The sequence below is a fragment of the Lissotriton helveticus genome, chromosome 1_1 (genome assembly GCF_964261635.1).
Source record: "Lissotriton helveticus chromosome 1_1, aLisHel1.1, whole genome shotgun sequence".
NCBI classification, from domain to species: domain Eukaryota; kingdom Metazoa; phylum Chordata; class Amphibia; order Caudata; family Salamandridae; genus Lissotriton; species Lissotriton helveticus.
This window is the reverse complement of record NC_136057.1, coordinates 258,864,489-258,891,648: the sequence shown is the minus strand read 5'-3', so window position 1 is coordinate 258,891,648 and position 27,160 is coordinate 258,864,489. Positions and strand designations below refer to the sequence as shown.

General features: G+C 45.7%; 1 protein-coding gene across 1 annotated transcript in view; it reads left to right on the top strand.

The window, feature by feature from the left end:
• Positions 1-27,160, top strand: part of LOC144769175 (snaclec bitiscetin subunit alpha-like) — a 265,480-nt gene that overhangs the window by 49,059 nt on the left and 189,261 nt on the right. Inside the window, exon 2 of the mRNA XM_078653194.1 lies at positions 11,376-11,423. Within this exon, the coding sequence (XP_078509320.1) occupies positions 11,381-11,423 (43 nt within the window). The 5' untranslated portion in view covers positions 11,376-11,380. The remainder of the gene's footprint in view (positions 1-11,375; positions 11,424-27,160) is intronic.

The window sequence follows — 27,160 nt, the reverse complement described above, 5'->3', positions numbered from 1 at the left end:
TACAAGGCAATCCGACTAGTTACAGACTTTTTAGGGAATGGGGCCACTGGGAGATTGCCCAAAAAAACACAGGATGTTGTTCTAAGGGCTGGATTCAGGCCTGGCTCTCCAGGTCCAAACTCAGCTCCTCTATCTGATAGACCACGTCTATCAGGGCGCCTCTATATTCTTATTCATGTTGCGTTAATGTTGGTCGTCCTAGTACAAGAACCCAATGCTGTTCATCATATCTTCATTCTGGTGCATGACCATTATAGATTAGTATTGATTACTCGCTCTTTTCTTATTTTGAAGGCTCAGCAACCTATCCTCCGTCAGAGTCTGAGAGTCTGGGTCTACATGGTAAGAAGACCGCAAGATTATCATCACTTAATAAATATTGAGCATGATCCATATTCCTAATATGTCACTTCAAAGTGGCACCAGCACAGCCTGCCCTGTAATGTCTTTACATTGGGTTATCCCTCTTCAGCCACTGTCTCCCCTCACAGTGAATGATGACAGTTTATCAGTGCACTTCCTTCTAACAACCGTCCCCTTCAGCGCCAGAGCTGGTGGGCAAATGCTTTAAAAAAATATATATATATGTCTCCCCCCCCAAATTACACAGTAATGCGCAAGGAGGACCAAGGAGATTAAAGGGTTTGCGGTGTTTCTAATCCCTCAACTGACAGGGAGCACCCATAAACCAAGGACTCAGATGCCCTGCTTCAGGCACAATCAAACAATCATCAGAAATCACACAACTCTTTCAAATACCACTTGCCAGACTGGCCCCTAAGATACCACTCTCATCCTCTGCAGCCATGCTTGCCATGTACAAACATCATTGTCTTGTAACTATTCTATCCCCACGAATCCCAAACTTCAAGCCAGCACACCTCCTCTTCTACCACCACTTCAAGTTATCTTACCTCATCTTCTACCACCACTTCAATAACCAGATCTCCTTTCCTGCCATCACTTTAAGCTACCTTACTTCTTCTACCACCACTTCAATTTATTTATTTGAAAGGTTTTATATAGAGCTGGCTAGGCCAAGGGGTGAACAAAGAAAAACCAAAGGTGGTGATGGACGGAGCGTTGACAATACAAACACTCACCCCCAGTCAACTGATCTGGGTTTAATCCATCACCGTTCTTTAACCCACTCTGCCACCCCAGTTCAGACATGGCCATATGCAAATCAGTCTGACCCTGTGCCTCATGGGAACAGTCCAGCCCGAACTGCCAAGCCATGTCTTTCCTGGACCGGAATCAAGCTTCCCAGGACCGGTTTCTGGCATTACAGCCGTCTTCAGCCGGGCTTGCTTGACTCCAGTGGCAAAGTGAGCAAGGGACTCACGTCTGAGCATACCCTGCCAACTTAGGGCGAACAAAGAAAAACCAAAGGTGGTGATGGACGGAGCGTTGACAATACAAACACTCACCCCCAGTCAACTGATCTGGGTTTAATCCATAACCGTTCTTTAGCTCACTCCGCCACCCCATTTCAGACATGGCCATATGCATATCTTTCTGACCCTGTGCCTCATGGGAACAGTCCAGCCCGAACTGCCAAGCCATGTCTATTCTGGACCGGAATCAAGCTTCCCAGGACCGGTTTCTGGCATTACAGCCATCTTCAGCCGGGCTTGCTTGACTCCAGTGGCAAAGTGCGCAAGGGACTCACGTCTGAGCATACCCTGCCAAGGGGTATCAGTGCACTTTATATGAGTATCAGACCATAGTTGTGTAGAGTTGCGCTCTAGTTCTCGCGTGCTACGTTACAACGTAGCATGCGAGGATGCCCTTTTGAGGGCGTCTGCGCATGCGCGCAGAAAGTGAAAATATCGGAGGACGCCAGGCGCTCGGCGCTCTCCCGCTTAGCGTTAATAAAGTAATTAGTTTATATCACACCACCTCGTGTCTCAGAGGGATTGTTCCTGGCAAAACACACCACATTACAGTGGCGATGAGGGCTGGGAGGCCTGCTCACACAAAACGAGTGGCAAGGGAGACCAGCAGAACCCAGCAACAGCACAGGAAGGCATAGCCCCAGTCAGAGGCCCACCACGAGGAGCTGCAGGACGGAGGGCAACCACCACAGCTACACAGAACAGCGTGGGAGCGTGGCAGAAGCACGCAGAAAGAGGGAGACCACCAACCACACGTCTAGGTACCAGAAGCAGTGGCATAAAGCAGCAAGAAGGTACGGAGAAAAAATAACGACAACCCACAGAGGCCATGGCAGAGCAAGCAGGACGCAGAGAAGGGGGAGCAGAAGAGCCCCTACCAAACCAAGCGCAAGGCGAGAGGGCGAACGTGCCAGGCAGCCTGAGAGGTCCAGGGGCGGAACCACAAAAACGCGCACAATGAGCGCGCAGGCGTCGTCACTCACGACGCCAATCCCGTTTTTGCCGAAGCCTGGAGAACCTCAAATGAAGTGGGAGGACTGGAGAGAGTACTTCAAGAACTATATTGAAGCCCTAGAAGATGAAAATGGGGAGGCCTTCCCCAGTGCGAGGAAGAGAAGGATACTCCTGCACAACCTAGGCCCGGAAGGTATAAGGGTCTTTCAGAACCTGGTGCCCACACCCAGACCAAATGCAGATGATGATGTATTTAAGCACGCTTTAGAAGATCTCGACAACCACTAGCGTCCCGCGGTGTGCGTTTCTTTCGACCGTTGCAATTTCCAGCAGAGGAAACAAGAAGCCGGCGAATCCATAGATGACTACGTCGCAGCATTGAGGAAGTTGGTGGTAACATGCAAATATGGGGCCCTGCACGACAAATTCATAAAAGATCAAATAGTCATGCACACCACCAACAAGACAGTACAAGACAAATTGTGGGTAAACGGAGAAGCGTCGCTTAAGGAAGTAATAGCCATGGTAAAAAAGGCAGACTTGTCAAAACGGTGTGCCAACGCGGCTAAAAGGGAATCTATCCAGAGGACCATGGTGAACAAGGTAGATGATGCAGAGCCACCGGTAAGGAGTAAAGGCATGTTGACGGAAAGAAAAGGGCCAAATGAGTGGATGGGGAAACCAGGACAACCATGGAAGCAGAACAAAGAAAACAAGACCACATGCTACAGGTGCGGAAGCCAGGCCCATGCAGCCCAGGACAAACGTTGTCCAGCGTTCAGAGCAAAATGCATGTTCTGCGGCATAGTAGGTCACTACGAAAAGGTATGTCGCCGAAAAATGAAGAGACCCATAGTGAAGTACGTGACACAGAATCAACAGGAGGAAGAAGAAGAACTGGACGAGGAAGACAATGTATTATGCGTGGATGAACAAGTGCTGGGCATTGACTGTAAGCGTTCCCGCAAACCGCAATGCGACATGGTGATAGGAGGAGTGAAAATCAGGATCATAGTAGACTCGGGATCTCCATACACCATCGTCCAAAGAGCAGTGTGGAATGAAGGGCCCAGCTTGGGACCAAGATTAGAACCACCTGATATACGACCGGTGACAGGCGAACCCATTCCTATGGTCGGATACAGGACTCTAAACTTCAAATTCAGAGGAAGGAGTGCGGAGTGCAAATTGTATGTAGCTGAGAAGGGCCCATTAGTCTTAGGATGGATGGACCATGGTGACCTGGGGATAAAATTAGACCCAGGGGGGGACACGCAAGTGCTGATGACAGCCTCAGAGAGCGACTTCCCGAAAGTGTTTGTCGGGAAGGTCGGCAAGCTGGAGAAGTTCTCACATAAGATTGTACTCAAAGATAACTCCAAGCCTGTAAACTACAAGGTCAGGAACATGCCTCTAGCCGTAAGGGAAGCAGTACAGCAGGACCTGCGCAGATTAGAAGAAAATGGAATAATCGAACCAATAGACAGCTCGGAGTGGCTGGCACCCTTGGTGGTAGCGATGAAACCTAAGGGCAAGGCCCGTCTCTGTGTAGACCTTTGAGAACTGAACAAGTGCCTAATCGTGGAAAAATTCCCATTGCCTTGCATAGAAGAAATGCTGGCCAAGACGAAGGGGGTAAAGTGGTTCGCCACCATTGAACTCACTTCCGCCTATCACCAGATAGATCTACATCCTACAAGCCGGAAACTGACATCCTTCATAACACCCTTCGGATGCTATCAATTCCGCAGAATGCCCTTTGGCCTTGCTTCGGAATCCGCGGTGTTCCAGAAACTAATGCACTGTCTCTTCAAGGACATCGAGGGTATCCAGTACTTCCAGGACGATATACTGGTGATGGGGACAGACCAGAAGGACCATGATAAGAAGCTAGACAAGGTGCTGACAGCAGAATGGGAAAAGTGTTGACTAGGAATGACGTCGGTCAAATACTTAGGACATGAGATAGGAGGCCACGGCATCACGCCTAAACGAGCAAATGTGAAAGCAATCTGCGATGCTATGGCCTCAACCAACAAAGAAGAGGTGAGATCCTTCCTAGGGATGGCCGAATATTATAGTAAATTTGTGCAACATTTTGCCACCAAGACGCACCACCTGAGGCAGATGATAAGGGACAAAACGGTGTTCATGTGGACAGAAGAGACACGAAAAGAATTTGAAGCCTTAAAGAATGACATTAGTCAAGCCGTACCACTACAGGGATACGACCCCCTTGGACAGTCGATATTAACGACGGATGCCAGCGAGAAAGGACTGGGAGCAGTCCTCATGCAGGAGAGGAAAGATGGAATGATGGAGACCCTCAGTTTTGCCTCGAGATCGCTATCGCCCACGGAACAGAAATTTAGTGTGATCGAGAAGGAGATACTGGCAGTGGTATGGGAAGTTCCGCCAATTCCTATGGGGCACTGTTGGAACTGGGGTCACCAGCTCCCCGAGGGAGCATGGCACGAGCGGGTAGGCATCCGAAAGCATATGTGTTAAGCGACCATTCAGCACACGCAACCACTGAGACAGAAACATGGGCACGCAATTAGTGACACCACTCCAGAGAGTTTGTGTAAAAACTCAAGTCAACTTTATTAAGATAGAGCAGGATCAGAGTATTAGGAATTCATCATAAATTTAGCTTCATAGCTCTGTTTTTAGATACCTGTGTGTCAACACTTGGCATTAAACTTCAGTTGAATAAATATAAGATATTCCATAAATATTAAATATTGGATAAATACATTTTTAGTAAAACACAGGCCTGACCTATGCCTTGCCCCTGGTCAGCACCTGCATCAAATACATTAAAGAGACAATCAAAATGATAGGTCATCTTATTAGCCCTGTGGGCTTTTTACCCACCTCTCACCAAGCAAGGGTGAGCGCTTCAGAACAGCAACATGTAAATAAATCACTGTAGGCTTCTAATAAATATAGCACTACGTGGAGGTAAACATTTCATTAGGAATAAACAACCTCGTGGGTAGGTTTAACCATTTTAACAGGCAAGCCTGCGCTTAAAAGACTTGGATTAGGCATATACAATCTTTCAGTAAATGTAACACATTCCCTTAGCCGTAGCCTAGATTGATATACCACCTTCTGTGAAGCAGGAGTAAAACATTTCATGAGGCTGGAGTAAACAGCTCAGTAACTGAAGTAAACCCTTCAGCCATCCCCTTGTGCAGGGTCAACCTCACCTCAATCAAGAAGAATATTTCATCTTACCCCTGTAGGCACTTAGCCAACATCCTCCTATGCAAGTCTAAACATTTCCTTACGTAGAACAGTTAGTTAACCAAGGTAAACCTCTCCTTAATCAGGAGTAAACACTTCAGGGAAATAGGAGCAACCCTTCCCTAATCAGGAATCAACATTACCCTAGAAATCAAGCATGGGCATTATATATAGCAATAACGGGCATCCTTTTAGGTAAACACCTCACTGGGTAAACATCCCATTAGAACTTGGACCCCAATTCACTAGGTAGGGCCCCCCCCCCCATTTCCTTTAGATAACAATAACCAGTTCCTCAATTAGGAATCAATTTTTCATTAGAGGATTACTCCCATTCCAGTACTCAGCAGACAAGGAGACCCATACATTTGTAGAAAATCTGCATTACATTGAATGTATGCACTTGGCCTGAGCACTTCACACATATCCTGGGGCTACTGAGTATATGATATCTGCCCCCATGGCCTTTCTAATATAAAGGGTCTCGATAGGCAGTTCAGCAGGGCTAAAAATAGACTCCTGGCACAGTTCAAAGGCCCAGTAGGCCTGTAGGCACTTTCTTTCCCCTCCCTTCCACCAAAAGGGGGGGGCTTCTAAACATTGAATGGGGCCAATGTACATTACCTGTAGGCCTACACCTGCATAAGCTACTAATTAGTGGGGCCACTAGCACAGGTGAGCACCTCAGTTAGCTGGGATAACCCATGCACCAGGCTAAAACTGATCATTTCATTTAGTCAAAAACAAACCATGTATAAGGCTACAGTAACCGGCATTCAATTAGGTATGTACAGGTCATTAGAACTCAGGCCCCATCTTAGTATGCCAGAACAGAACCTTCCATTAGGCTAGCACAAGCATTCCCTAAAATATGTAACCAACACATTCTTTGGCAATGACCAACATTTCCTTCCAACTGGTCCTCTTATTAATATCTCCTCCCTTAGTCAGGGGTTAACTTTTATAAATCCGGGCCCCCAGTGGTCTAGGCTCCGGTAAGGCCTCGCCACACTCGAGGCTCTTGGGAGGGGGGCCAACGGGACCCAGTCACAACTTTCCCAGGGGTGGGGTGAACTCGGGGCCTCTTCCGGCCTTCCGCCCGCCTCCCCTAGGGAGTTACCTTATTGTTCAGCCCTTTTGGGCCCTTGCGCATTCCTCGGGGGCCTCGCTCGACTGGGTGTGGTGCAGGAAGGAGCTGTTAGCACCTGCGCCGTCGAGCGAGGCAGCAGGAAACCCGTGGGGGCGAGTCGGAGGAGGCTCCTCTCCTCCGCAGTGATTCTAGGTTTCCCCTCCTTCCCGGGTGCGGGTCCTCGCACGGAGGGCTCAGGGCAGGAAGTCAATCAGGAGCGGGCTAGGCAGGGGCGCAGCTCTTGATGCGGCACCCCCGTCACGTGGTGTGCGTTCCAGGCCTCAAGGCTTAACGTGGCCTACTCCTCCCGTGTAATTTCGGCGGCCCTCTCCTGGCATCCGGGGGCCGCCGCGAGGGGGTCAAGATGCTGGCGCTACAGTACCGGCGTGAGGAAATTCCAAGGCGCCTGAGGTAAGCGCTCTTTGGTCAGTCAGCAAGGCGCTCGACAGCGCTTCACAGTAGCACAGCTGCGGGGCGATCTAGCGCCTGGGAGCACACCGGGTACTAGCGGTAGTTCCTGACAGGATGGCAGTCGGGGATACAGCGCTTCACCAGGGGCAGCAGAGGCGCTTGGCAGTTTACTTCGAAGCGCTTTACCAGCACGGTTCACAGCAGTCCAGGCACAGGTCACAGTGCTTTATAGGCACAGGCAGTCTTTAGCGCTTTCTAAGGGTTCTAGCTAGGAATGCAGCAGGACAGCTGTCCCAATAATAATTCAGTTCAGCGCCTGGCAGTACAGGTAGTTTAGTCAGGGAGAGCTAAACGCAGCTCAGGCAGAACATGTAGTTCAGTAGAACCAACAGGACCGACCACACGTCCGTGGCAAACCAGAAAGAGGGATCCCAGATGGCGTCAGGGGGCACAGGGAGCAACACAGCGCCAATACCTGGGTGGTTCTTCAAATGTCCTGTGGTGATTCAGTCTCTTCTTGGCGCTTTATGTTCTGGCACCCTTGTAAATAGCAGTTGGTTTCTTGTTTCCTTGAAGGGGGTTAAGTTGGTGGCTGGTGTTAGATCTCCTCAGCCAATCCCCTCAAGTGGTCCCTGGGGGTTCCCTTCCGCGGGGCTAGATCAGAGGGGGGGTACAGGATACCTCAACACTTGAAAGGCAACACCTAGGCCCTGTCTCTTCCAGTATCATAAGACCCTGTCCTGACCCTCACTGCCTATCCTCCTGCGTAGGTTCTTCCCCAGGTCTCCCCTCAGTCTCTGACAGGAAAGTTTCCCTCCCTCTCCTTTTATAGTGCCAGTTGACAGTTGGTAATGGCAGTTGGTGTCACCTCACCTCTTCCAGAAGGTTCCAGAGGCTTCCAGGAGGTTCCACCACTCTACCTATGGGCAGGCTGGCAGGCTAAGATGGATACATTGCCTGAGGGTTCCAGCCAGCCCCTGGCTACTAGAATGCGCCAACGTAGACCTCGCTGCAGCAGCAGACGTCAGTGGCGGCCATGTTAGGGGTAGGAATTACCTGTACTTTAACACTAGTTTTACACTACACAGGCCTTTCTCCACTACACAAGGCCTACACACTGTTGTTTCAATAGGGGCATTCTAAATTAAAAGGGGTAAAAAGCAAAATATTTCTGGGGAAAGGGCCAAGTCCCACAGGCACGATATTCCAACTGAAGACAGACCTCAAACCGCTGGTCAAAGTGCTCACCTCGAGTGGGCATGCAAGTGCCACACCACGCATTGCCAAGATGACGTTGAAATTGCTTGAATACAGGTATGATGTGGAATACATAGCGGGGACACGAAACAAAGTGGCAGACTACCTCAGTAGAGCTTCAGCCATGGAAGGAGCTCCCAACCCATTTGCAGAAAATGAGGAGATGGTAGCAGTGATGGAAGACCCAGAACGGGTGAAAAGCAATCAGGAGTAGACCCAAGCGTATGAAGAAGACAAGGACATCCACGAGGTCAAGGAGTGCATAATACACGGATGGCCAGAGAAGAAACGTTTGCGAGAAGCGCTCCGGAAATTCTATGAAGTCAGAGAGGAGCTGTCGGTGGGTGACAATGGAATATTTCTGTACAGAGGTGATAAAGTAGTCCCCCAACAACGCTTGTCCCTCACCTGTTAGTGCTATTGCACGAAGGACATTAGGAATTGTAAAAACCAAGATGAGAGCGAAGCAAATGTACTGGTGGCCAGGACTGGACATCCAAGTGGTAAGACACGTGAGGGAATGTGATCAATGCCAAAGAGCGGACAAATCTCTGAAACCCTTAAGCCCGGCCTTGGGGAAGTTTTCCCAATCGAGTAACCCCTGGGAAGAAGTGTCTGTAGACATTCTGTGACTCGTGCTTGACACCCAAGGAACGCCTAAATATGTGTGCGTCCTCGAAATGGTGCACATACAGGAAGAGATGGACGCTGAGACAGTGCTTAGGTTCCTAACTTCTGTCTTCCTCAGGTAAGCTATCCCAAGAACCATTCTGAGCAACAATGGACCGCAATTCACCTCGGAGAAGTGGTACAAGTACGCGGAGAGGAACGGAATCAAAATCAAACACACCTCCGTATACCATCCGTCGAGTAATGGACAGGTGGAGCGGTTCAATAGAGTCATAATGGGGTCCATCCAAGCATCCATCACGATGGGTAAAGATTGTGAGAAAAAAGTCCAAAGTATGATGTGGACCTACCATATCACCCCCACCAGCACAGGGTACAGCCCTTTCCAAATCCTGAGAGGAAGACACCCCTTCACCAAGGACAACCTAGCCTGGAGGGAAAAGATAATCACTAGCAAGTGGTCCCCTGCGGTGGTGCAGCACAACCTAGAGAAGGCCCAGAGGATATATACCGAGCACTACAATCAGAGGAGAAATGTGAAGGAAACAGCCCTTGAGAGAGGGGAATGGGTGAGAGTCAAATTAGCGGTACTAATAAAAAAAGGAGACAGCAAATACAGTCCACCACTGCAAGTGAAAGAAGTGTACGATAGAGCAGCCCTGCTCAGTTACGGGAATGTGTGGTCCCAAGACCACATGTCTAAATGCAACAAGATCCTACAATGGTCCCCGGAGGAGAACGAGAGGACACAACAAGACCAAGGACAAAGAAAGAATGTGGGAAGTACCCCTGCAGAAGATGAGGACCCGGGAGCGGAAGGAAGCTGTCAGGAGTCTGGAGACCAAGTAATGCCTGAGATGGAAGAACAACATGGAGGGGAGAGTGTGACCCCGAGGAGAGAAGAGCTGGGTACCTTGAGAGACAAGATGGTGAGCCCTGCAGAGAACTGCACCGGAGAAGCCCTCTCCTCTCCGGTAAGAAGCACACGAGCAGGCAAAGTGATAGTAAGGCCCAACCGCTTCCGAGACTTTGAACTGAGGGGAAGCTAAGCATCCTGTGGGACCTTAAGGACAAATGCTTCTGTTGTTAATAAAAAGAGGGAGATAAGTAGAGTTGCGCTCTAGTTCTCACGTGCTACGTCACGACGTAGCGCGCGAGGATGCCATTTTGAGAGCGTTTGCGCATGCGCGCAGAAAGTGAAAATATCGGAGGACGCCGGATGCTCGGCGCTCTCCCGCTTAGCGTTAATAAAGTAATACGTTTATATCACACCACCTCGTGTCTCAGAGTGATTGTTCCTGGCAAAATACACCACATTACAAGTTGAAGGTTACATCGTTACAAAGTTTACACAGTTTTAGAGCATAGCTACGTAGTTACATGTTGGGTCAAGTTACCACACTTTCCCTCCTACCACCACTACAAGTTATCTGATCTCATCTTCAACCACTTCTTCAAGCTTCCACATCTCCTCTCCGACCATCACACCAAGCTACCTCACCTCTTCTACCACCACTTTAATCTACCACACTCCTCTTCTATCAACACTTCAAGCTACCTTACCTCCTCTTCTACCAACACTTCAAGTTACAACATCTCTTCCCCTACCACCACTTCATGCTACAATACTTACACTTCTCCCACCTGACAATTGTTCTTTCGAACCATATGTTCGTTCCGCATAGCTGCAGTCACTCTCCTAACCTCTCATGTCTTGATTTTATTGTCTGCCATCTTTCTTATAATTTCTGCAGACAGATCCAAGCCTAAAATAGGCCGTTTCTTTTATCAACCATTTGCTGGAAGCTGGTTAAAAAGAGCCTTCCCCTTAGAATCACATGTTTTCAGCCCAAAAAGGTCATCTGAACCTTTCCTCCTCCAAATATCACAGGTTAAAGCCTTTTCCTCCCTAAGGGCTGATTCTATTGATCAGGTAAACAATGACCATACACAGATGTATGCTGAAGCAGGGGAGACATTTAAAATATGTTTCTTTGTTTTCTAAACGCCCAGAGAAGCTTGATCGTCATTTAGAGCTCAGGGTAGCACATACTACCCCTGCCTTGCCCTTAGCTATATATGACACTGTATTAGCTACCCCTGTTCTCGGGGTCAGGAAAGCAGAGGCACAAAAAGACAGTGATCAGGGCTTTAAAAGGCTCTAGTTTCCTGTCCTTGTCTTAGCCCTTCCCAAAACTACCCTATAATGCAAAACAGTTTTAAACTGGATACCTTTCTGAATGGTTCAGAATATGACATTGCATTTGAAGCGTACAGTTTTTATTGTGCTGTACAGCAATACCATAACAAATAACTAATTTCTTTCCTATAATTTTCCTTTTCAGAAACCATGATGGAATTTCTCCTACTACTTCTTTTGTTGGCTGTGGGAGGTTTGTTACACCTTTTAAAATGTAGTTTATTTTCTATCAAGTGATTTGTTAAATTAAATATTCGGGTCGTTCAGGTACAACAGTATTTATGCAGTTAATATCGGTTAACTGAATATCAGACTGTGAGGCGCTGATGAAAGCGAGTGCATCCCATTTTGTCCCCCTTGGGTTGAGTCTCTCTTCTATTGATCTAAGGAGTCTGATGTTGCTAGTGCCCCAGAAGGCGTGTTTCCACTGTGTCATTGTCGGTGTGGGGTGGGGGATTAAATGATGGAGCATATTGTAGGCCCCTGCAGTGCATTGGGACCCCGGTAATTCAGAGGGGGCCCTTTCAGTCTAAAACCTATGGATATCTGGGAGGTATGGAAACCAGAGGGGCCACAGATCACGTTCTGTAGAGGGCCCTATATTTTCCCTTTATGCAACTGATCAGTGGGACCTGAGGGGTAAGTGTGACAGGTGTAAGCTCATGATGGGGCTCGTGTAAACATCTGCTTGTTTTATCTGTAATAAGAGTATATTGCACTTGTACCTGAAGTATTCAATAATACAGAGTGCACTGACATTTAGGTATTAAGAACTAGCAGCACTACATCTAGTCTACTTAGTAGCTGATGATACTGTGTACTTGTCTGTACTGTGCAAAAATTGAAAAATAATTGCAGAAAGCTTCCTGTACATGACTAAATATGATAAAATAAGTACTTCTATCTTTATATGCTAAAGTGCATATAGTACTTTCACAATGGTGAAACTGAAAAATTAGCAAGCAGTGGGAGATGTGATGATTTTGGGATCCTCCCTAACCTAGGGAGAGTACCAAGGCTCTGTGGTCTTCAATCCACCTCATCCCTTTTTAATGCACTACCAGACACTCCCTGCCCCTTCATTCCACCATTGCAGGTTCCAGCTGTCTCCCTTTGTGATATTTTTTTCCATCTTCCTCTAACTCTGCTTTTTCGTTTTGTGGGGTTTTCCCTCTCAGGTAACAGTGTGAAGTGGGAAAATAAGGGCTGGTCCCCAAAAATAAGTGCAGGTATCATGCACCAGCAACCACCCACTCAAATTAAGTACTGCCTGAGTCTACCTACCAGTCTCAGACATGAACTGAGAAGGTAGGCATCAAGGCCAGATAATCACATTTTGTCAACCATGACAGATTTTGATAGTACGTACTGCTGTCTTGTTCCTTTCCAGGGTCTGACCAGGAAGTGAAGAGATTTTAGAGCCCCTCTAAGCACTGGGAACAATTTCCTGTTGAAGCAGAGTGGATTTGACGCTGGTCGTCACTCAGTGGCAGCTAGTGTGCACAGAGGGTGGGGGGGGCATGAAATAAACAAATAAATGAATTAGCTTATCTTGTTCTATTCTTCCCAGCTCGATGTCCTCCTCCTTCTTTCAGGGCTCCTAAGATCACTAGATGTATGTGATTTCTTTAACCCAACTATCTAAGAAAGCTGGGTTAGAGAACTTTAAAATGCGCATGTCTGGCACGCATTTTAAAGCGCACACTTCTCTGCTGCTGCCACTCTGCAGCGTTGGTCACACCCCTTCCTGACAGTTCAGGAAGGGTTGCCTAAAAATAAAACTTTATTACTGTTTTATTTTCCAGCTGGAGGGTGACACTCCTCAAATCAAGTGGAGGAGCCACCCAATCCCTCAATTTTTAAAACTACAGGGACGTCCTTACCCTCCAAATCTCCAATAGTTAAAAAATAAATTTGCCAAAAGTTTCCAACTTCGCCCACCCCTAAATCAGACCATTCCTGATACCAGCCATTAATTGTCCTGTCCTGAACACCTTGCTACCCCGTATCCCTCTTGAGCTCCTTCAGACTCACCTGCTCTGTAGATTTTTTTTGTCTACAGTATAAATCAGCTCCATGACGATCATTCTGAAAGGAATTATTAGAAAATAAAAACTGCTCGCCCCCCACTTTGGAACATTTTTCCAATGAGTTTATTATGCTTGCTACTTACGTTTTCTCCATTTCTTTTGGCTGTTGCATGCTGTTTCCTGCACTTACCAATGTTTGTTCCTCTGGTGTTTCTCTTATCATTTTCCCGTCGTCGAAGTACTCTTTCCATCCTTGTTTTCTGGAACTTGGGGGCATATTACCAAGCAATAGCGATAATTATCGCTATTGCTTGGTTAGAGACAATAATTTACCGCTGAGCTGCGGCGATTTTTATCGCAGATAAACCTTGGTATTACCAAGGTTTATCGCAAATGCGATAAAAAACGGCCGCAATGCATGAATATCGCTGAAAAGTCAGCGATATTCACAATGCATGAATATCGCTGAAAAGTCAGCGATATTCATGCATTACCGAGCTAATGCTCTTAGCAATGTTATCCACCTCCCATTGGATAACATGGCTAAGAACTGCTCAGGGCAGGTGTTAGCTTTTGGAGATATTCGCGCTTAGTGCGAATATCTCCAAAAGTTGGTAGTAGGAGATAGCGATGTTAGCTAACATCTTGGAACACCCACTTTGCATGTCATTAGTGATAAATATCACTGACATGCAAAGTGGGGCCCAAGATGGTCGCTACATCCACAGCTAGGTAATAGGGAGATAATTTTATCTCCGCTTTCTTGGCTTTTAAAGCCAAAAAAGCAGAGATAAACCCCCTTGATAATATGTCCCTATTTTCTTTGCCATCAAGCCATCATTGCCCTTCCTATATGCTGATTTTCCTTTCTACAATTTATATTTAATTAATTTTCAGGGCGTGTGCGTTTATGTAATTATTCTCTCCCTTGCTGCAGCATTTCAAGTCTGCATGCCAGCTGTTTTTTTTTTATTTTAATTTATTATCACACGAGGCTTGGAACGCATCCTGATCCAAGCCTCGCTTGTAGCCCTCTCAGCAGTCATTTGCCATGTTTGTTTGTTTTGAGTTTCAAATAGCGCAAACTTGACGCTAAACTGAGAAATCAGAGCGCTTTACATGAGCATCAGTTGTTACAGACAGACATATGACACATGACTCCGGGTGATTTTGCTAGGCAAGCTTTGTTTCACTTCCCCCTTCTTTATATCTGGTATCCAGAGTACTCAAACGATCTGTGTGAACATGTTTCCCTTTTAGTTTATTTGGTTCTATTTTTTTATGTTTTTACAGCACCTGCTTTTTTTATTTTGGTGACCTGATGACTTGACCAAGATCACACAGTAGGTCCATTGAATTGGCACTTGCCCCTCCTGGTTAGCAACTAACCCCTATTATTTCCTCAAACATCATTTAAGTTACCATCCATGTCTTCATTTTTTTCTGTCTTGTGGGATTCTTAAATTACTTTGCACATATGTGTACCCTTGAAGTGCCACAAAAAGTACGCCACAGCCAGACCGGTCCTTGATAACCCCCGCTGAAGCCACATGATACAACATCTAAGCCATCTCCACTGGCTCCCTATCAACAGGAGAATCACCTTCAAGCTCCTCACTCATGCCTACAATGCCCTCCATGATGCAGGACCAGAATACCTGAACACCCTCCCGCCAGACAACTCCGCTCCGCTCAACTCACCCTGGCCTCCATCCCACGGACCCACAAGACCAGAACCGGAAGAAGATCCTTCTCCTGCCTTGCCGCTACGACCTGGAACACCCTGCCCCGCCACCTCAGGCAATCCGCGTCATTGACCCAGTTCAGGAAGGACCTTAAGACCTGGCTCCGTGACTGAACCCCCACGCCCAAATGGATCAGCAGCCCCCACCTCAGCACCTTGAGACCCTCATGTGCGAGTATTCCTGCTTTACAAACCCCTGATTGATTGCTTGATCTCACGCGTAACATATGATCTGGGGCTCACAGACCTGCTGCAAGAGTTGCCACATGCCTGGGCCCCGCAATTCCGTATAGAGCAGAAATTGCGAGTATAAGTCCTGTCTGCCTCTAGCACTGGTATGAGTGACAAGAGGCCCAGGACAGGCTTAATTGAGAGGGACACACTCACAGGGCAGTGCTTGCAATGAAAGCCAGTCAGACGTGCACTTATTCCATCTAAAAACTCTGAGGAGATAATACCATGCCACAGGTCCGTGGATGCTAATGACTTCAGCTGAGTTACTAGTGTACGCAATGAGTAGCTCATAAACAGATGAGGCAGATGGCTTGATTGCCCAGTGGCAATGCCCCAGAGACACGGAAGGTAAAGGTTTTCGTATGCTCTCTTTGCACCGTGCATCTGAATTACTGACAGGTGGGAGAAGAAAATTCGGACTGCTTTTCTATAGCTTTGTACTACTGAGAAAAGAAATTGCCACTTGCAAATGAATGTTAAAAGGAGAAAGCATTCGTTCGACAAACACAAAAATTTAGTTAAAAAACACAGAATGCAAACAAGGTACAATGGGCCAGATGTAGGAGCCTAATTTCGGCCGTTACCGACCGGTATTTAAGAATTGGCATGTAGGGGCCCCATTTTACCGATTCGATAAAATTACCGAATTGGTAAATTTACCGAATCGGTAAAAAACCGATTCGGTATTTTTACCAAATCGGTAACTTCCCGATGTAGGTGGGACTCTTCTGAGTCCCAAAGGCCTTACAGATTCGGTATTTTACCACCCAATCCAATTGGGTGGTAAAATACCGAATCCAGGTGTGCATGCACATTTGTGCATGCACACCTATGCCATGTGACAGACAGACATTACCTTAGGGCATGTCTGTGTGCCACATGGCACACATGCCTGTATTTGGGATGCTAGAGGGTGTCAAAGTGACACCCCCTGCACCCTTGCAGGAATCGGTATTTACCGATTCGGTAATTACCGAATCGGTATTTCCCTTTGATTCCTATGGGCTTCACAGCCCATAGGAATCAATAGGAAATACCGATTGGGTATTTACCGAATCGGTAAATACCGAATTTTAAAGAATCGGTAAATCAATTACCGATTATTCCTAAATCTCCCTCCTTCATATTTACCGATTCATAAATACCGAATCGGTAAAATTCGGTATTTATGAATCGTAAATACGATTTTCCTACATCTTGCCCGATATGACTTATTTCTCCCTGCCTGCCCCACTTTGATTTGTATTCTACCTTGTTTGCAGTTCTTACTGTATATGTTCGGCAGGAAACAGATCCACTTGGAGCTTATTGCGTGTATTATACCCCAGCAGACTTTCACATCATAAAAATATCATTTTAAGATGAGTGTTGATCATCAGAGCCAGTGTTTCCTGACAAGATCTGTGAGTCCTGTGCGCTTTGAAACATGCTGAGCTGTACGTTTTCTCGCATTTACGAGAGGGTGAATAATTACTACACATCAAAGGCTTCATCTCATGTAATGTAAATAAAAACAAGGTGTTATATGATAGAGTTTTTGTCCTAGTTTCATGTCCTACTCACATCACCATTCCCATCTGTCTCCTGAGTAGGGCATCCTTGTCTTACTTTTGTCTTCAAGTTGGTGTACTTCAGGTTTTCGCATGCATAGTTAACACAACACTCTTGCCTTAACCATTGATTCTTATGACTATCAGACATTAATTTCATTTTCTTCTTTCTTACCCGACCCACACATTCTCTTCAATGATCTAATGCCACAGCATGTTTGTCCTCTAACTTGTTCATCTACATCCTAAAGATGGAAATGACAGGCCTGGGGTATCGAAGATAGGCAAGGGGCCTGCTCCTTTGTAGGTTGAAGGCTACCAGACAGTGCAGCTTTGCGGTTTGCTAACGACATCTTGGGACATTCAGAAAAGCTGTGTGGCTTTGTGGTTTGTAACTCACATTTGCTTACCTTCAATTTTCTGGCTTTATTATATTCATGCTGTACACCTTTGGTTCGCCCCTCCCCTTGCCCAAACCCTATCTACTGTATTCTTCCACCAGTAATGAATTTGTGAAAACAGGCCTTTACATCTGTTTTTTTGGCACATTTGCTGTGCATTCAAAGACAGCGGTCACATATCAGGCACTGTCTTATAGGGAGCTTGGTGTTTACGTTTCTATCTCTTACTTCAAAGTGAAAGAATTTATGTTACAATAATGCTGGCTAATCGAGGTGTGTAGCCATTGCCACATAGGTGCAAATGTAATGGTCGTTTCAATTGAAGATGTGTTGTATGTAATAGCAGTGCTCTAGTATGCCAGGTATACTCCACTCTACTCTGCAGCACTTCATGTCACTGCGCTCTACTCTGCACTACTCTACACTAAACCACTCCATACTGCGTCACCACACTGTACTCTCAACCACTCCACTCTACCCCCTTTACTTGATGCCTCCATACAACAATTCACTCTACCCCACTCTACTCTACTATGCATCACTGCACTCTTTGCAGCTGCACTCTACGCCGTTCCACTCTACTCTGAAACTATCTACACTACGCCACTGCACTCTACACCACTCTAGTTCACTCTGTACCATTCCACTCTATGCCACTTCACTCTACACTACTCCACACCACCCCACTGCTCTCTACATCACTAATTCTGCGCTGCTGCACTCTATGTCAATGCACTCTACTTCAATGCACTTTACGCCAATCTACTCTCCACCACTGTAGTCTATGAGACTTTACGCTGCAAAACTTAAACTCACGGCCACTAAACTCTACTCACTCTACTCTGCACCACTGCATTCTACTCTGCACCACTCTACTCTCCACAACTCCATTGCATTCTAAGCCAACGGACTCTACTCCACTACACTCTACGCCACTTTATTCTACTGTGCACGACTGCACTCTGACACTGCATGCTACACCACTTCACTCTATGCCTCTCTACTCTACACCATTCTACCCTGTGCCAGTGGACTCTACCCCACTGTACTATGCACCACTGCAGTTTTGACCACAGCACCACTGTACTCTGCACCATTCTATGTCAATTCACTCTACGTCAGTGCACTCTATGCCACTGCATTCTACGCACTCACACTATATGCCACTCTTGTCTACTCTGCATCACTGCACTCTGTGTCACTGCACACTACACCACTTCTCTCTATACCTCACTATTTTACTTTGCACCACTCTACTCTAAACCAGTGCACTCTACATCAATCTACTATGCACCACTCTTTTTTACACCAGAGTACTCTGTGCCGCTACACTCTGACACTCTACTCGGCAAGACTGCACTCTCTGCGACTGACCTTAATCCCTTGTTTCTCTCTCTTTCCTTTTTCCATCCCTTCTCTTTCTTCCTGCACCTTCCTTCTGCCTTCCGCACTGCCTTTTACAGCTCTGCCATTCACCCCAAACTCCCCGTCCTATTTTCTCCCTTTATTACCCCTTCTTTATTTGCTGTATTTGTGAAAACAGGCCCCTTCATTAGGCATGAGTCTGGAGACAGATGGTGATGGTGTCTGTCTCGTCGCTCTTCTGTTTTATTGGAGACCGACAAGGTGGAGCGCGACAAGGAAACTATCAGTTAAAAACATGCGGAGATAACTGTTTTGTAAGGGAAGTGAAGCTCCGAGCTTATGAGCGTAGAGGAAACTGCTGATTCTCCTTGCTAGCAGACGAGAAAGAGTGAGGCTGGGAAGTTTGTACAATGATATGTGTTTTACATTCTGTGGCGTGCGTGTGTTTCTGTAAAAGTGCTGTACGCACTGCCAGTGTGGGTATTTGTTTTATAGGTGCATGCACTGGGTGTTTGTATTCCGTTGCAGAGTGTACTGGTTTTGTTCTTCTTCATCTGAAAGTCTGGAACTTAGTGTTCCTGTACTTTCCAGGCATGTGGCAAACATCCAGAGAATGTGTGCTATCCATAGTGGGTGGTACAAAAGGGGGTGGTGATGGACGGAGCATCTGAACCAATCAAACACTCACACCCAGTCAAAAGATCCATAGTGGGTGAGAACTCTGGTTTAGGTAGTTTTAAAAAAAATAAAATGAAATGCCATGAAGAATACATAAGGGGAGACAGCTCTCACTCAAAGATACCATCCCAATCAAGGAGCATTTCCGCAAAAACACTTCCTTTTCTTTAAAAAAAGTTTTGATTTGTTATATTTATTAGGTCGAGCCTAGACGTCACTTGCGCTATCAGGTGATCTGTTGTGTGTACTTTGTGGAGTCTGACCAATTCCACCGGATTGGCTTATGTCTTGGTCATTCCAAAATCCTAGCCTGCAAATGGCCAATGGTTGGTGCATGCCCAATTTTTCTTACAAGTCAACTCCCATAGAGTATTTCCTTGGGAACGAGCAGTCACGCGCAAACTGCTCTCATGCCTTTATCTTTCTAAACTATTCCCGGAGATCGAATTTGTTGGTTGGAGGCATGGCATGCTTGTTATCTCCTCCCTCCTTCCACATTCTAGTCAAATGCAGTAAGACCTGAGTCCTGGAGGCGCCTCGAATCTCTCCTGCAGTCTGTTTTAAACCGGTCATCAACCGGGCCCTGCAGGCAGCTCAGACCTCTGCTTTGAGGCCTAATTTTCGCCCACATGTCTTCTCCAATTTTTAGAAACTTACAGGCACATGCATCAAAGCCTTTTGCGAACGCAAACGGTGTGATTTGCAAAAATCAGCAGTTTGCGATCGCAAAATTAGCGTTTGCGATGCATCAAGGGTCAAGGCCCTCGCAATCTGAGAATTCGCAATTAATTGCAAGTTCTCAAATTGCGATTGCATTCAAGGAATCGCATTTTACAATTCCTTAAATGCAATGCAAGACACACTTTGAAGTAGCGATTTCGCTACTAGGGGTCACAAATTACCATGAAGTTGAACTTCATGGTAATTTGCAAAAACTTGGAAAAATGCACTAAAGTGCATTTTGCAAAGTTCCATTTTACACACACATATGCCCTTGGGGCATGTGTGTGTGCAAGATGTACTCATATGCAGATTTCAGGGGTGCAACAGGGTGTCCTTTTGACACCCTCGCACCCTTGAAATTGCATTCTCAATTTGCGATTCTCTAATTGAGTATCACAAATTGAGAATGTCTTCCCATTCATTCCTATGGGCCTAAAGGCCCATAGGAATGGTTGGGGAGGTATTCCTTAATTGCGACTCGCAATTTGCGACTTGCAATTAAGGAATGTTTAGAAATCGCTATTTTTTAAGCGATTTCTACATGCATAGGCTTTTGCGATTCCTTAATTTTGATTCCTTAAAAATTTCAATTAAGAAATCGCAAAAGCCAACATTGATGCATGTGCCTGAAAACCTCCAGGCTACCGTTAGAGCCCAACTATTCACATTTTGTGTTGTGTGACCTACACCAGTCTAAAAAGAGAAAGCAGCTCCTTTTCGATCAGCCCATCCTGCTCGCGTCTAGATGATATTGAACAGTAAATATTCTGTGAACATTTGTTTAGCAATTATTCTGTGCATAGACTTTATACAAAAGATGAGAACTCTGAGTAGGAGCAGGAATTGCCATATTGATGTTTTCACACCAAGCTGTGTTTTCTCTAAGATAAATGACCGCGCAAACATATTTTCAGCTGAGAATCCGAGTTCAATTTTAAATTACAAGAATATGTCCTCCCTTGTTCTCAATGTGATAACCATACGATATTCTTTTTTTACGTCACAGGGAAGTGATCAGCGGGGCTGGCCTATGTTGCAAAACTGTGGCCTATGTTGCAAAACTGCACTTGAAAACGTGGTTGTGCAACAGTGACAATTTGTACATAAAAGTGAATTTTGGCACTCACCACACTTTCCATAAACTGCTGTATGGTTAAGAGACTTGACTAATGAATAAACAAAGAAAAAAAGGACTACTTGCTAGCTACAATGGTTCAAGTGTTATTATACATATGAGGTGCTATTCCCACCAGACTCTACGAAAGTTAACTGGTCATACTCTGCTGAGTGCTCTAATTAGACATAACATGGTAATGTTGCCCAGCTAGTTTGAAAATCTACACTTTGTGAACTGCCTGTCGTTGGGCTTTTGTCTGAAACAGTAAACAAAACCCTTATCTACTGAAATATATAAGTCAAACATAGAGGACCGAATGATTCCTTTCCCATTATTTTTTTCACTGACTGCTAACTCAAATTTATGCTCACATCATGGCATCTACATTTCTGCGACGGAAGTCTTTTATCGGCACGATAAGTACAGATGCCAATGCTGATTCTTATTTTTGTAGCTCGGTTTGTCAAAGAGAAGCCCCTGGTGTGCCACATGTACATGCCAAGGCGACAAAACTGTGCAGCTACAGCAACATGGGGGTGTTTTTCTTGGAACACGACTCCTGAGGTTGTTCTTCCCTGCCCATACTTTCCAACATTCTGTGACAAAAAACGAGTAGGATTTGTCAGGTTTTAAACTATTAATTAACACACTGAGGATGTCATATCACACCACCTTTGGCTTACAAATAGCATCACAGATTATCACAAAACATGAAGTGGGATGCAGATTAGAGGGGAATTTTACGTGACTTCTGTCCTAGAAGACCACATAAAACAAGCATTGGCAAAACCAATAGTTGTAAGATTGGTGTGGCATTTGGATTCGGCCGCAGTCATACAAACCTAATCATTTTGGCAATGCTTGTTAGACTAGCAGCACTGAGGAGTGAGCAAAGACAAAGGCATCTACAAAATAGATGCTACAGAAAATACAGCAGAACTGATGCGCCCCCTGTGCTACCAGGCACTTTACCAATTGATTTTACATGTAAAATACTCCCTCAAGTATCCCAATGGCAGCGGAAGGACACACCCAAACAGCCAATGAAGAAATTGTGCGAATAAGCTATTCCTATGGGCTGATTCAAGAAGTGACTGACACAGCCTCAAGCCAACTGCTCAAGGTTCCAGAGGAAATGAAGGAGATTGGCAAGAAGCCCCTTAAATTATGTATCTATGTGATATTTGTATAACGTGGCATGTCAGGTGCAGTGTAGCTGGCTGGACCTCCGCTGCAGCGTGAGGCAATATGTTTGACGTGAATGGTGCAATCATCAAGCACATCATCCCTAACAACATTGTCAAGTTCATTAATTCGCTTTTTCGAGTGAACAATTCATCCACCTTTGAAAGGAAAATTCCCTGTCATCTCTGTAACTCTCTGGTTGAGTCATTGTGCAAATTCTTAGCAGTTTTATGTTTTATTTGTGAAGATCTGTTTCTACCTGGGAGGAGTGCATCCGAAACAGGAAACTGTCGCTAAAACGGCTATAATGGGCTTGCTAATATGCATTATAGAATTCCAATAGAAGCCCAGGTTACATGTGCAGGACATCTAACCTGCGCTTCTATTGGAATTCTATAACGCATATTAGCAAGCCCATTATCACTGTTTTAGCTGCAGGAAACGATAATTTTAACTATGTTCTTGCTAATATGCCCCTTAGTGCCTTGTAGGGCCCATGATCATTTGTGTAATTTCCCCCAACTGAAATGTACACAATTTTGGGAAAAATGTAATAAATGAGGTAAGGTGTGTAAGAGGTTTAGGCTCAGCATCATGGATGATTTTTCTATGGGAGGGCATATCTTGAATACAAAGGTTACTCAAGGCAGTGCGGGAGACTGGTTTGAGCTGAAAATATCTCTCAGCAAGACTTTTCTTGCATGAATCAGCTTCTGGCTTGCAAAAACAATGTTAAGCTTCATGTTATGTAAATTGGAAAAAAGTGCACATTTTGTATATTTGGTAACTATGTGGTATTTCACCCTCATAATGAATAGTATGCAAGTGACTACTAATGACCTCATTAATAAGGGAGACACACTGCAGGAATGGGGCCAGGCTTGAGCAGCCTCTGGGACAGTTGCATGATTTCCAGGTGCCTTCCAGAAGGATTTAGTTGGAGTTCTATGACCTTGCTCTTTCCTTGAGGTAGTCTGGAGGGAATATACATAGCAATCCGCCGTGAAAGCCCCATAAGGGGACTCCTATAGTCTCTGCACCTGAGAAGATATCCATGCTATCCCAGACCCATCCCTGCAGAGGGCAATGTGATCATTGACTGATTGGTTTGATTTTTGACTTGACAGTGATTGGGCATTTAGATGCTACCACCTTCCTACCTATGTGAATATAGCTGGAGCTGCCCATCAGCTCTCTGAACATTTGCTTGACTTGGGCCTGTGTGCAGGCTTTTTATTCTGAACTCCATCAACTTGTGGTGAGGGTGTGCTGCCCTCTTCTTCTTGCTGGGGCTAAGCCAAGACCCCCTTAAGGTTTTGCCTGCCCAGCTGCTGTTGCTCTTGCTAAACATAGACAATTCCAGTCAGCACAGGATCACTACATTGATACTGAGAGCCTGGAGATAACTTCACCCTGATGTATCCTTCATCCTGAAAGAAAGTCAAGGTGTTAAAACCTCGACCATGTCAGATACTGTTGTTCATCAACATCTGCTTAGCACCTCATACCCTTCTCCTATGACAGAGTTTGGCTGTGAGATGGTGTTGATGAAGCCTGGCCAAAATACCCATCTTTGTAAAACCCTTTAGTGCTTTACTCAGTTTCCTCATTTGTCCATGAGACCTGCCATAGGAGGCTGACTAGCATGTCATTTGGTACCGAATATAACATGTTACAATGGGTGCTTTGATAAAGCGGTAGTTTACAATGCGGTTGTTACAACAACCGCGTTGTTACTATGCATGTCATTACATCGCAAGTCGTGCCCAAGGGGTCGCGCTGGATTTAGGATTAGCATTAATTCAGATTTCAGATTTTCAGATTTTAATGTCTTTATTTCGATAGTAAAATCATAAAAGACAAGTTAAACACAACAACAAAAACAGTTCAAGAAAATCTCCACAGTTTTACAAAATCATTAAGAACGAGGTGTATCTATATATTAAAAAGAATATGTTAAAATGGAGCAAGATATCCCTCGGTTAAGACATTATTAAACTATGTGTTCGAAAAACCAGACATTCATTAAAAATTCATCAGCAAAGTAGAAACAACTAATACATTGGGAAAACAATTTACACATAATATGTTATAGACGGGGGACAGTTGCGATCCTTCTAGCTCTTATTGCCCAAGCCCACCCTAAAAACTTGGCAAGACATATCACAATCAAATTGGAAGTGTTTGTTTTTAGGGCCCATATGGCTTCCGGGGCTTTCCTACAGGACAGATGTTTAAAGATGGGTTTTAACCATTTTGAACGGGGTACACGATATTGGGGACAAGCAAACAGAAAATGACCCTCAGTTTCCCTACAACCTGGACAAAATGTACATAGGTTGGAAAAGGATTTATCCCACTATGAGGTAAAGGAATTCAGGGGTAGGGACCCCACCCGAAATTGATGATATAGCTTTTTGTCCATTGGTCTGGTGATAAGGTCCCAGTATGTTTGTCGTGTTTTGGCAGCTCCTGAGTTAGCGTTTAGCACAGCTACACGGTCTTTTCTGTTAACTTGACCAAAACGAACGGGGGCCATTTTGAATCCCTCTGACTTCCGTTTCCTATGAACATGCTGCCTCGTGGTCAGTGTGCCCTTTTGTCCTTTCTCGATACCCATGGTCACTAGTCTGCTCGGCAACAGGCTATTTTTAGTACTGGTCAAGCGCACATGCGCATTACGCACCAATTGGTCACTCTTCAGGAATGTTCATGCTAACTGACCAGTGCTGTTGAAACTCCTCCCACATGTTGGCTGTGTTCCAAAAATGACCTTATATGTACCTAAAATGTGTAACTTGTAACCGCCTATCTTTTTATTGCTATTAAACCATATAAAAGAGGTCGCGCACCGATGTTCGGTGTGCTACTTCTTACATTACCGAAGGGTGCTGTTGGAATGTATCACCACCCCATGGGGTCTTAATAAACTTGTCTTTTACCTTTTCCAGTGTCCGTGCCAACTTCTATACTAAGGTGTTCGAGAGTTTAGCAGAGTATGTAGGCCTGATTTGAACCCAACACCACATGTTTCACGGGCAGAGTCCTGTTTAAAACTTAGAAAGCGACCCGTCAGGTTCACCGAACTGGAAGCTTGGACCAGGGACAGGCGGATTGAGGCCCAAAATAAACACTTAAATTCCTTTTTTGATGGAAAGTTGCTGATGCCTGGGGAAACCCATAGATGACTAAGCCCCATTTCACACAGGCTAGTTTTCACTGAGCAAAGCCAAGGGATGCGTTCCGAGCCCCCCATAGCTTTCACCTCGGCTAGCTCCTTTGCGAAAAACACCAAATCCTCGGATGTCCATAGGCGCCTCCACAGTGACACTACTCTGAATCTGGCCGTGTCTGTTATTGGTGGACAGCCCATGTCGTGACAGAGTGGGATCAGTGGGGTTGATTGGGGCAGCCCCACCAGATTACGTAAGAACCTACACTGTATTCTATATAGACTAGTGAGGTCCTTGTAGCCCCAGAGCTCTGCCCCGTAGAGTGTAGCTGAGTTGATTTTGACATCATAAATTTGAAGGGCAGGGGCTACCCTTTTTGTGATGGTTTTCTTTTGCTCGCGCAAAAGGCAGCCAGTCATTTGGGCGAGTTTTAATTGTTGGGTCTCTATTTGTGGATTCCAAGACAGGCGAGAATCCAAGGTGACCCCCAAGTACGTCATTTTGTCGACTTGTTCCAGGTTGGCCCCGTTTAGTTGAACACTACTACGTATAGGTTTTTTCCTGGAAAAAACCATGAACTTGGTTTTCCCCACATTGATTTGGAGACCATTTTTATTACAGAATTCCTCAAAATGATTTAAAGCCTGCTGTAACCCTCCCCTGGTCTTGGACAAGAGGAGGGTATCATCGGCGAAAATCAACATTCGGAATTTCGTTCCCGCCAGGGATGGTGCATCGGTGTTGATCAACTTAAAAAATTTGACTACCTGGTCTATATAGAGTAGGAAAAGGGTAGGGGCAAGAACACACCCCTGGCGCACTCCTCGTGAAACCGGAAATGCGTCTGTGGTTTGCCCCTTGGCCCCCCATCTCACCCTCGCAAAATTGTCTTGGTGTAGTCTGATGATCATTTCGACCAAGTCCCCCGGCATACCAAGGTCCCTCAATACCTGCCATAGTTTTCCCCTCGGCACTAGATCAAAAGCCGATTTCAAATCTATGAAAGCGGCATAGATTGTGCCCCCACCAAGTAAGACGACTTTCCAGAAAATCATGCAAAGCCGTAAAACCTGGTCAATAGTGCTTATGCCATATCTGAATCCCGCCTGTAGTGGAGACAGTATTCCCTCCGATTCCATCCACCCATGTACCCTTGCCAAGAGAATGCGAGCAAATACCTTCTGGAAACAATCAATTAAGCTGATCGGGCGGTAGTTCCCTGGGTTAGATTTATCACCCTTTTTATGTATTGGGAGAATCTCCGCCCCCTTCCAAGTCTGTGGGATGCGTGCACCTCTGGCTATGGCATTTGCAATACGGGTTAAATAAGGTACCCAAAGGCCTGTATTTGCTTTAAAAAGGTCTGCTGGAATTTCATCCAGTCCTGGGGCCTTCCCCCGCTTCGTTAACCCTAGTGCAATCTCAGTTTCCCTTTCGGAAAAGGTCATAATCAGATTGCTAGAGAAAATGGTTTGTTGCAGGTTAAATGAATCCGTTGGATCAGCCACATCTTGGCAAAATTGAGTGGAGTAGTGATTTATCCAATCTTCAGGGGGTACATGATTAGATGGTATGCGGAAGTCACCATCCTTTCCACATCTAATAATGTCCCAGAATTTGGTCTGGTTGTTTGATTTACTGGCGGCCAAGAGGTCCGCCCAGAAATCATCCTCCCATTCTCTCTTCGCTTCCCATTGGACTCTTTTGTACCTTTGCCTGGCCGCCTTTAC